This window comes from Micropterus dolomieu, linkage group LG14, assembly GCF_021292245.1.
Source record: "Micropterus dolomieu isolate WLL.071019.BEF.003 ecotype Adirondacks linkage group LG14, ASM2129224v1, whole genome shotgun sequence".
NCBI classification, from domain to species: Eukaryota; Metazoa; Chordata; class Actinopteri; order Centrarchiformes; family Centrarchidae; genus Micropterus; species Micropterus dolomieu.
The window spans coordinates 14,108,725-14,121,222 of NC_060163.1; the positions used below are offsets into that span (position 1 = coordinate 14,108,725).

At 38.0% G+C, this 12,498-nt stretch overlaps 1 protein-coding gene across 1 annotated transcript in view; it reads left to right on the forward strand.

Annotated features, from left to right (window-relative positions):
- The window catches only part of LOC123983506 (protocadherin-15-like), a 216,791-nt gene that overhangs the window by 140,403 nt on the left and 63,890 nt on the right, over nucleotides 1–12,498 (forward strand). The window contains exons 22-24 of the mRNA XM_046069766.1: nucleotides 672–788; nucleotides 2,285–2,425; nucleotides 4,382–4,494. Of these exons, the coding sequence (XP_045925722.1) occupies nucleotides 672–788; nucleotides 2,285–2,425; nucleotides 4,382–4,494 (371 nt within the window). The remainder of the gene's footprint in view (nucleotides 1–671; nucleotides 789–2,284; nucleotides 2,426–4,381; nucleotides 4,495–12,498) is intronic.

Sequence of the window (12,498 nt, forward strand, 5' to 3'; positions counted from 1 at the left end):
CAGAGAAAGTGTTCACTGTTTCATTCATTACCACACCCGTGTTTTTACATGCATTTGACAGTATTTGCACAAAAGCTATGGTACGTTCACCTCTTGTCGGGGAAGCTCTGACATCCGACACTTGAGAGTTATAGTTATTGCAATAAGCTGCCATTTTCTGTACTTTTCATACCATCTTTGTTTACATATCGTTTTTCGTCTGTCTCAGTTTGACAGTACATAATTTAGCCAGCTTGTGGGAAAATCAAAAACCCTTTTTTTGTGGTGTCCTCACTTTTAAACTCGCTGCTGTTTCTAGTGCTAACCAAAACTTTAAAAGAACTTATATATTTGCATTAGCATTAGGTAATCGGCTATATGGTGGCTGCTGCATTTTATCCCTTGTGCAGGTCAGATGTTCCCCATGAATCCACTTTTGTGAGTAATTGTGGGGACTGCAGAGAGAGAGAAAAAATGAGAATTAAGTAAAATGTAAGAATCGAAGTAAAAGCAAAAATTAACATGCCTACAAAGTCAGCTTGCATATCATAAATGTTAAACATGTCTAGAATTCCAGGCGCTTAGTGGAAAACAAAAACAGCTTGGGGTACTGTATGTTTACAATGCTAATGCCGTACTACTGTGTGTGTGTGTGTGTGTGTGTGTGTGTGTTTGTGTTTATCTCTCTCCAGGACATGAATGACTTTTCTCCGGTCTTCAGACAGTCAGTGTACCGAGGCATGGTTGCCCCTAATGCTGTCAAGGGAACAATCGTAACCACAGTGATGGCCAATGACTCTGACCCTGCGGTGAGCATTTCCAGCTGCTGCTATATTCAATCAAACTGTTTTTCACAGGGTGTTCCTCAAATTGTGGATGAGAATGAGACAATATAATGACACTTGTCCCCAGTGTGTGTGTGTGTTTTGAATGTGGTTGCACTTTGTTCTCCAGTAGAGCTGGGGTTTTTTTACCCCAGTGTAGCACTTAGTGATACCTCAATTGTGCTTTTAACTCTTAACATTTTTGTAATATAGGCTGGTTTATTCTATTTGCTGTAAAATGAAGGTTAGCTCACTTTAGAGTTCCACTGTGAGCCATTAGATAGTCTGATCCAGTTAACCCCCAGGCTTTAAAGGTCGTAAACTGTTCTTACCGGGGTGTAAGTGCAGTGTGAATATAGCTTGTGTGGATCTGATGAGTCACACAGCCTTTTGTTTAGATGCAGATCTGAAATGCAGTGGCTCTGTGAAAAATGGCTAAATTTGCTGTTTTACTGTGTAGTAAATCACCAAATAAATATTTATGAAAAAGCCCAGAAACACAAAAGTATCTTTACTTTGCATTACTGCTCAAAAAGGAATGATCTTATTTTTCTCTATGCCATCTCCGTGTGAAATCTTCCACACTGGTGATGTTACCCCATAAACCTTTAAAAGCCCAATGTTCCTTTGACTAATGTGCTTGCCGTCTCCCTACATCAGCTGAATTAATTAAAACTTGAGGTTTAAGCATCAAGCTAGACTGTCATGGGTCAAAAAGTAACATTATACAGGCTAATTGCTTTATAGGCTCCCAGTGCTTTTATATATATATATCTCACACTGAATCTTTTAGTGATGTTGCAGTAAAAGTATTTTAATGGAAATATGACCTCAGAGACGTTTTTGTTTTACCTTTCTGTTTACTGGCGGGGTGGCTTTGTTGCAACCATCTAGTAAACATGAGACCCTGGTCTGGTAACAGCCATAGTAGATGACTTAGTCTCTGTTGAACATTTTAGATCCCTAGCCTTAGTCAAGATAAAACAATTAAACAAATGGCAGCAAGTGACCAGTCTGGGTTGTTCCTCAGACAATAAGACACACTGTTAAAATGTTAGACGATATACAGTACTAGGGGACTGTGAGCTGGTGGCATAATAAATTATGTAACTATGTATTTCCTTAGTGCGATAAGTCATACCAGCTGATGGTTGCTCATTATCAACAACACTTGAGAGGTTTACTCATGATCATTATAGTACCTAAAATTGGTCCTCATTTAAGTGGTAATGTGTGTGTCTTAACTGCTTCATATGTATTTGGACAGGGGGGGCACTGTTTGACATTTAGGTCCAAACTAATTGCTTTGGATATTAAATACCGTAACATTCATTACACATTCATTACTGCACAATGCTTTTTAATGTGATGCTACTTTGTAAAACATCTGGCAGCATTCCAGAAAGCATGCAGGAGATATTTCATGCTAATGCCACATTCACCTAAATCTGTCATCCTAAATATACAAGTTCTCTTCACAGGGTACCCCAGCAGGTCTAGTGAGCTATAAAGTGGACCAGGAGGCTTATCCATATTCTGCCAGTATATTTGATGTGGAGGAAAAGACCGGAAATGTGGTAACCAGAGTAAACCTCAATGAGGAGCCCAACCTCAAGTTCAGTGTAAGTATGCACACACACAGTTTAACTCACAGGGCACTGTTAATCCATGATGTACACTATGTTGTATGCCAGTGGTTCCTAACCCACAAAGGTCACATAATGTCTCGAAGGGGCTGTGAAAAGATTTCCTGGGGAGTAAATAAGAAAATACAAATCCTACTGTGTGAGATAATGCTTATTTTTGTGACTTTTCAAATCTTTCTGCGGATGGCACTGTCAGTCTATTGAAATCAAACAGTCTCAGAAGGGAAACTCATAGACTGTCCCCCCATAACTAGACTTTGCTTTGTATTAAAGACAAAAAAGATTACCCCTGTTGTATTCAGTATTCTGTAAAAGGTGCCTGTAGTTCAGTTGCATTTACATGACACTGATCAGAACTGGATACCTATTGCAGTTATGTAAATTGTTTGGCACTAGCTGTTATAAAATATGCACATCTACGCTGGAGTGAAACAGCAGTAAAAGATTCTCCTACTGGAAAGATATTAACTTCCATCAGACAGTAATGTATTCAATATATACCCATGGTGCGGTGAGTCTACTGTATATCACAATGTAAATACAGTATGCAGCATCATTTAATGTAATTCCCGATCAATCAAACTGATCTATTTAAACTGCAAAAATTGGCACCGGGGCTGTAGTCCAATAGAGACATCATTACAAGAGAAGATGTATCTGATGCATCCCTGGTTTGCTGTAGTTTTTGAAATTCAGTATTAAGTGGGTGGAGGATTGGGACAACATTACATGAATTGAGTCATTAAAAATTAATTTGATCATCAATCTCAGATTGCACTTGCTTACTTTTTGCATTTGTGCAAATAAAGGTGTCTTTGTACAGAGAACTCAATAAATCCCTGCCCACGGTTCAAAGTATACCGCAGTAGCTCATTTGTTTCAAAACTGCATTTTCCCAGCTGCACTCCTCAATGGGGCTTTGGGCCATGCTAATTTCATCTTTTCATTGGGCTTTAATTAACACAACAAGGATTCAGCGTCCTCTGAAGATGTCACTCAGGGGACTACTTCTACCTCGTTTGCTCCCAATAACGCAAACAAAATGAATCAGTCCAGCACTGTGTACAATTTCTGGATTATAACTGAGATAAACACTATCTAAGGTATAATTTTTACAAGGACAGATCTCATTGACATGTAGAAAATGTCTACCTACTTTCCTTGCATTACATTATAAAGGCACCACAGCTTTAGGCATTTAAAAAAAATAAAAAGGCAAGGCTAGAAACAGGTTTTATTGTGCTATTGAGAAAGGGAATTAACTCCCACATGTACCAACAGAGTTAGTAAGTTTTCACAGTTAAAGAGCATTCAGCAGGTTCCTGGTTAAAGGATACCTATTATACTGCATTTCCAGTCCTATATTGTTGTTCTGTGACTCCTGTATGGCAGCTTTGCATGATTCAAAGTTCAAAAGAATAATTTCCTATCTTGTACAGGCTTTTCATGGAGGTCTTCATTTCAGCCTCTGTCTGATGCTTTAGATGCTCCTGTCTCTTTAACCCCCCTACTGTATGAACGTAAAGAAGGGCAATGCAGTATCAGTGACAATTTCCTGGCTAAACAAGGGAATACAATATTTCAATTTCCTCTGGGTCCAGTTATCACTGGTTACCCCCCCCCCCAATTAAATGAAGAAGAAAGGCTAATCAGGAAGAAATAAGCACACTAGTGGGATACACACTCATCCTGTTTTCCTATGCCCATGCAAATAATGTGCTTTTAGAGTGCAGACAACAAGATCTAGACATTTATGTTGGTTTATTATCGGCCTGTCATGCATTAGCTGCATCAATTTATTTGGCTGTCTGGCTGTCTCCACTGTCAGCAGGCTGTAAAATGTTGTGAACTGATACGTTTGCAATGTTTGTGGGCATCTAATGATTCTTGTGACCCTGCCTTTACCCCTATGTGTGTGTGTTTGACTGACAGCTGGTGGTGGTGGCCTATGATCATGGTGAGCCTGCAAAGGAGAACACAACTCTCGTAGAGATAACAGTCCTTCAGCCTTCTGCCATTCCCGTGTTTACTCAGGAAGAATACAGGTACACACACACACACACACACACACACACACACACACACACACACACACAGGGTACATGCTTTTATAATCCATAAAATTTCAGTTCTAGTTGATGTGGCTACACTGTCTCCTACTGGTGATTACATTAAGAGCAACATAGTAATACATAGAATGATTGCATATCCGCGCAAATTACATGCAGTGTGCACAGTGCCCGTGGCATAGGCGACATAGGCGGTTGCCTAGGGCGCAAAATGTCAGGGGGCGCCGCAAGAGAAGGTTTTCGACTTGCCGCACGGCGTACGCCGTGATAGTAATTAAGTGCACCTCACGCTGTGAGTCCAGACAGTTGTGACGAGTCGTTGTGTAGAGTTTTGCCATATAAACATCTAAAACCTGGCAGCCGCTTGCTTTGTTTGGGTCTGTGAGCTGCACTTTACTGGAGCTGCTGAGTTAACGTGTGTGTGGATTTGTGTTGAGTGTTTTCCAGTTGGTTGTGGTTTCACATGCAAAATGCAGTCTGTGCACTGTCTTGGTCAAACAGTCTAAAGGGGATAATTCCAGTGGAGCAATAAGTAATGCACAGCAGAGTATAAGGCAGGTAGAATTAAAAAATATTATGAATTCTCATCAAATAATGACGTTAGTCTCTAAATATTACGTCTTTCTTTTCGACATGTCAGAGAACACAGATGTGGGAGAGATTCTGAATGTGCAGAAAGTTTTGAACATGAGCAGAAAACCTGCTAAAACACAGGGTTTATAAAATTTTTTACTTTAATTAAAATTAACTTATTTGAGGTGAAAAGGTGCCACATGCACATCCCCATGCAAAAGACACAAAAGAGAAGAGAAGACTGAATCATGCTTGCAGGTGTGCTGACTCAGCAGGGATTTTATTAAATTAGAAAAGTTGATATACAGGAGAAATATAGGCTATTTAAAAGCAATAGCTACAGAATGTCTGAAAGCCTTACTGCATTATATTCTATACATTTCACCTGCTGCCTGAATTTTGTGTTCCCCTTTCATAAATGAAGATTTTTCCACCATAAATTGAGGCAGAAAAGGCAGAACTTTCCACCAGAATGCAGGAAATGAAGTCCTCAATGCTTAAAATTTTCTGGAGGAGGACCCCCACACCCTCCGCTTCATTTGAGTCATCTCCACTATTGAAACTAAACCACTGCTCTAGCATTTAAAGAAATCTACCACATACTGCAAGAAAACAGTCTCTGGGTTGACTCACAGTTTCTGGAGGGGAATAGGTTTTGTCTCCTAATTTAGGCTATCATGTTGAGGTTGACAAGTTAACGGATCACACTTATTGGCTTTTCATCTATACATGCTAAAATTGTGAGTTTGGCTGCTGAATGTTTAGAACAATTCTTGAGGATAGGGGAGCGATGGCCCCAACCCCTGAGTGGACTATTTAGGGTTGGGCATGGGGTAGCGCCAATTTAAAATCTCACCTAGGGCGCCAACATTGCCAGGGCCAACTGCTATATAGAAAGGTGACTAATAAATAAAAATGGGTTTATGTGATAGCCTTAAGAATTGTGACTTTAATGCAGAATTGTTGCCAGCCTTGCAAGAGAGAAAGATATTATTATTATTATTATTATTATTATTATTATTATTATAAGTACATAATTGAGCTCACTTATTTACATTTTTTATTTATCTAACCTTTATTTAACCAGGAAGTCCTCTGAGATTAAAATCTATTTTTAAAGGGAGACCTGGCAGATACACAACATCTACTTACATATTAGCTATTCATGCCATGCACCCATGTAAGTGGTTACAGCTAACTGAACATGGAGGGAAGAGATGAAGCTTAGTTACAGCAGTGTTCTGTGTTTCATATACTGAGGTGCATTATGGCGACACAAAACATATTCCTGCTTTCTGTTGGAGCAGCATAGATAGGCAGTGTTGTATCTAAATAAGTATTGAAATAGATTTTTGGAAGAAAAAGGAAGGAAGAAATGTCTGGCTACCTGAACACCTGTCTGTAGAAGCTGTAAATTATAAATAAAACACCAATAAACCTGGGGGCTGATATCACACGCTCCTTCAGACTGACCCACGCACAGAGAGAGAGAGAGAGAGAGAGAGAGAGAGAGAGAGAGAGAGAGAGAGAGAGATTGCTGTCTGATGTGGGAATGCAGCCATTTAGCCATGAGAGAGAGAGAGATTCATCTCAATTTTACACACCCAACCAAAAGAAACATCTCAAATTTTGGATGGTGCTACTCCATTTTACTAAGACAGATAATTTGTTTTTAATCTGGTAAATTAATGAATGGCATTAATATAGGTATAATTAAAACATAGGGGAAAGGGTTATCATGCAAAAAGAACCATTAAGAATAATTGGGACACAACCTTGTAAAATGGCTATAAATAATTGTTCACACACACGCTTAAACAATTAAACAGAAGGTGCAGAACAGCATCATTGATGTTTATTTGCCTAATTCAGTTTTGATCATAACCCAAATGATGTGCTTAAGTGTAAGAAGATTCCAGAAAAGAATACAAATAAAATGTATGAACTTCGGCAAGTGTATTACGATAATACAAATCCCAGAATTTAAACCAAAGCAATGATGTAAAGTAGCATCAACAATGCGAGGGAGCAGCAGCACATTGGCTGTCTGCTGGAAATTTATAAAAGAAACAGACACTCAGAACTAATATAAAATACATAAAAGGGCACACTGAGTGGTCGCTTCCTCTGTGCTCTCCATTGGTCTGTGTGTGACCCACCATCAGTGGTTTGTGGGCTGGCCAATGCATGTAATTTCCTTTCAGTTCCTTAGCGTGCATTTGGATTTTGCAAAATTGGCCAACGATGCCCCGCGGCAGTGGAGAAGCATATAGACAGCTGTTTACAAAACAAGAATACATTAAATACCAATGCTAAAAATCCAAAGTCTAATAGTCTTTTATTCCAAAACAAAGCCAAAAAAAGTGTTTCCCTTCTTCTGAAGCTGTAAAACAACAATAAATGTGAAGGATTCATATCATACATTTGTAGCGCACACACTACACACATTCTTTCAGTCTGTGTTTTCAAATGCCAATAAAACCCCGTGCTCACACACTATGAACTCAACATTAATAAATTATAGTCTTATCCAATGTGCAGACACATAAGCACTCATACTCTTCCGGTGAGTACCTGTTTTATTTGATCATGGGGTCACCTCAAGTTTTCTCTTCAGTGATTAGCTGGGCAGACAAAGGGTGCGAGCGAGGTCAGTAGCGAAATCAGCCTATAATCTACAACTATTATCTCTCTGTTTCTCTATCTTGATCAGTCATTTTTTCTGTTGTATATCATCATTCGTTAAATACGTGCAAATTGTTGTTTTTCTGCTTATTCTTCACTGTCCTGTTACTGCCATTCTCTGTCTTGATATGGCTTTATTTTTACATATAAAGTAGCTTCTAATTTCCTGTCTTAATACACTTTCTTCCTGCCATCCTGCTCTTCTATTTGTCCCTACAATGACGTTGGAGGGAATGGATTGGTCTCCTTTCATTTGTTTGCTTGTTATGTTGTCTGTCAGGCACAATATTAAAGACGTCAGACTTAGATAAAAATTGCAGGACAGGATGCTTTAAAACATTATATAGCGTTATTCTGATTTCCGAGGGCAGGTGAATGTAGCAAGAGATGGTGCTCCCCGTAGAGGTCTGCGTGACCTCTTTGTTTGACAGTAAGTGCTTGTGAATACTGTGTTTTAATATCGAGTGTTACTCCAAATGAACCAAGCATGGTGTTAATTTATTGAATGATTCTGAAATGTAAAGTTTGGAAATCAAATTCATTCACAGTAAAGTAGTGTTTAAATTATTCAAGTGAACTTATTTAACTTCTGCTTTACTTTTGTCTCTCCGCTACCACAGACGATAAACATTACAAGCAACTTTCAAAAATGAAATCATAACTAATCAGTTGTCAAACATTTCTTGCAAGAAAGGCATTCTTTTAGAAAACAATATGCAAAAGACTTAATCACTTGACAGATAATTGACATAGCCCGAAATGTGTAAACAATCAATAAAATGAAAACACAGTGCAACACAACAGCAAACCCTAGCCTTAAACTCTACAAGACAATTTGAAAAGCATGGTAATAGAAATGTTCGGTCGTTATTTAAATCACTCACCACACTTGGTTCATTTAGAGTAAAGCTCAGTATTAAAACATGGTGTTGACAAACGCTTACTGGCATTTTTTTTAGTATATTTTCTTAGATCATCACTGTTTTACTGTATTTCTTTGTCATAATGCGTGGTGTCATAGGTAGGTGTATTTGCATTACCTAACCGTTTGATAGCTGTAATACTGGTCAATGGAGCCCTAATAAGTCAAATTTAATGCCTTAATTTAGATCCTTTATTTTTAAAAGAATACATTAACAATACAAATTAACACATATGCATATAATGATCTGTTATGGCCACATTTTAGTGATGGGCATTTGTTAAAGTTTTTTAAAAACTGTTCTGGCCCTATTTTAGGCTAAAAGATGGGTTTATGTTCAATGACAAAAGACTTTGGTAAAATGTATTTGGTAAAATGTCTGGAGATTTTGAAATAAAACAATGTATTGTTTTCTAATGCCACCTTTAGATATCTCTATTCAATGGTTTACTTGTGTGCCACAATAATGTAAAGTTTTTGAGTTAAAATATCTTAATTATTAGAGTATGTGTCAAGGCATTTACTGTGATGTAACTTACTTTCACATAGCATTTCACATCTGTCATGCAGTAATCACCCAACTGCCTCTGTAACAACTCAGTACAAAAATCACACCTTTGATCCTGGTGTATAGAGCTGTACCTATATTACATTTCACTTGCTTCTAGCATTCTTTATTCAAACACCCAAGCACCATATGCTCTAAGCTAATGAGCTCGTTTGGGAGTACAGTAACTGTGACTGCGGCATCAATACAGACATATTTTCCTACTATTACGGACAGAATTTCAAGATGTCAAGGTTTGTCTTTCACACAGAGCTGAGAAACGCTCCTCTCTATTTTTAGGAAAAGGGTTAGAGGCAAGAGAGAGATGTCAGCCAGCCATATAATGCTGCATTTATGAATATGTAACATAGCTTCCAGCTAAAGGTGTGTGTGCCTGTCTATGTGAGTGTGCACTTACACGTGTGTGTATTTTTGTTTTATTTCTTAATAAACACACAATTCACATTAATGCATACATGCACACATTTTTATGTTTGTGCACTGCGGATGTCCCTTTCTTTTGGAGGTCCTTTTGTATGGGTGCATTTGCCTTATATTTCATATTTTTGTGCCTGTATTTTACAGAGTGTGTGTGTGTGTGTGTGTATGAGAGATGGTGATTTTTCTTCTTGTAATTCCATGTTGTATTCACAGAGAGTACAGTGTAGCAGCTTTAAATTAATTATCCCAGCTTTATTGAATAAAAGCTAACCATTGTACCAGTGTGGTTTTAAGAGCTTACTAATGCAGCCTAATGCTTTTGTTTGGTTTCAACAGACAGGCCTCTAGCCATAGGCAAGGCTGAATTAGTAATATTGATTACTATACTGAAAAAGAGTGATGGTGGCAACAAGGAAGTTGTACATTTGCTATTCATTATAACTTTAAATTATACAAATTCCAAATGTCTTTTTGAATCTAAAATTAGTTATCTGCGCATACTTTGAAAGGAATTTTGGATGTGGCGTTACTTTATAAAGGGCATATTAGGTTTAATGACACTATATGCTGTGTTTGAAACTTTCTAACCTTGGTGTAATACACTACAATACACTGTTGTTTAATCAGCTTCAACAGACTACATTTAATTTGTTTTTAGCATTCAGTTTAAGGTTTTGGTGTGTGACCCTGATGGGGATCAGCAAAAGAATACAATTGGATTAACAGGAAAAAATAGAGAATGGATGGACAGATGGATTTAGTAGGCTAATGTTGCAACTATTTATCCATTATAAAAATAATATAAGTAAATAAGTCTATTCTCAGTGCGTCAGAGGTAGAAGAAATTGTCACAGAGAAAACATGGACCCATGAGATGTGAACTTCATAAAGGCCTCAGTAGAGGAGGGTGGCCAGTCAACCACAAAACTTCAAAACAACCCGAACATTCAATAACATTTGTCGGTGGAACCCCCCACTGACCAAACTGTCACAACTGAGAAAACTTTTCCTGACCCCTGATCACCAGACTTAACAAATAATGTTTTGAGGGGTTGTCAAATTAAACTCATGGCATTTTAAAATATACTAACTGCAGACGAGAAGTAAAATATGCATTAGAAGTTGGTTTACAAAAGTGCTAATGCAAATGATGTTCTCTACAATCCAGAGAGAATTCAACTAATTACTAATTACTTGACTTGATTTTTCATAGACTGGGGCTTGCCAAGTGTGCCCTAATCAACACTTTAACTGTAATTTATGTTAAACAATAAAATCTGAAATACATTTGTATCTTTTTTTTATTTACATGTATAACTATGACTTTTAACTTAGTTTAATGACATCTTTCATTGTTTTGGCTCAGTACTCTGTATCAAATGAAACAGCTTAAAGCCCTGGCTTTGAGCTTCAAGTGTGTTTTGGGTTGTACACAGTCATATTGGGTAAGCAGTGTAGGATTTTTACCTTCAGGGGTATGTATCAAAAGATCCACAATTTTCTACACAGTTCTTCGAATGACAATAGATGAAAGTCAGCACTTTAACCTTTACTGTCAGTGTTTCATTTCCAATCCAGTAGGCTGCAGTACAGATTCTAAACAAAACTGTCCTTATTCTTACAGATTGTGCATAACAATAAGTCCACAATACAGCAAACTGCCGATGCATAATGCAGTTTTTCAACCTGACTTGTGTGTCCGGCGTGATTTATATTGAATATGTTGAGATGAGATACAGACAGACATGCATAAATGCGCATAGAAGAACACATTTGCACACATGTACACACACATGCTCACAGTGCACTGAGACTAAACACCAGCAAAGCGTGGCTTTGGCACTGTAACCTGCTGTTTGTGCATTTTCACTCAGTGGATTTCTAATCTAGTAAAACGGTTAACAAGCCAAGGAGGAAGTTCGTTAAATCACTGTGTGTAGAGCAGAATTTCTGCCCCCCTCCCTGTTTTGATCACTGTAGGACTGTCCTTGCACCTGCAGAATTAGTATGCAGTCAGTATCACACATGAATAGTTATCAGAACCCAGTGGGTAATTATCAGCATGAGGTTAAGTGAACAGAAAGAAAATATTGCATTTTCAAAGATTCTTGAAATCTACAAACCCCTCCCACCAATTTCTTTGCTTGTGTATGCATGTGCAGGCATGTGAGCATGTATATGTGTCACTTTTGTGTGTGTGTGTGTGTGTGTGTGTGTGTGTGTGTGTGTGCGTGTGCGTGCGTGCGTGCTTGTGTATCTGTGAATGCGGGAGTAGCATTCTGTCAAAATGCCTCATAGCCTGTTACTTTGTTAATGAATCTAATTAGAAAGTGGTCAGAGAGTTAAGAGCCAAAACACTTCTAAACATCAAAGCTTTGTTTTTAATCAAGAGATTGCATGATCAAAGATGGCAATATGTTGCTTTGTCTTGCATCATTAAAAAGATGGAGATAAAACCACTACACCATGGCGAGAGATTTAGATGCACTGATATACAGAACACGCTCTGTTCAGGAATCACAGGCAGCCAGACAGGAGGTCACAGTTTTTATCACTATCAGCCAGCTGGACAGTTACAAAGCCAGAGCTTTGAAAGACATGGATCCTATTTGTCTGCCATCAAGATAACTTAAATAACAAGACAATTTGTTTTTAATCTGCTTTTTTAGGAAGCTATAGACTTACAATGGATGCATGCATTAACTTCTGGCATATTAATCCAGTGTTAAAGCATTATAAGTGCAAAAACTAAGTTTTTAATCTTGACCTTGGAATACACAGAATAGTTTTGTGTGCTTCTCAAAGGCATTAT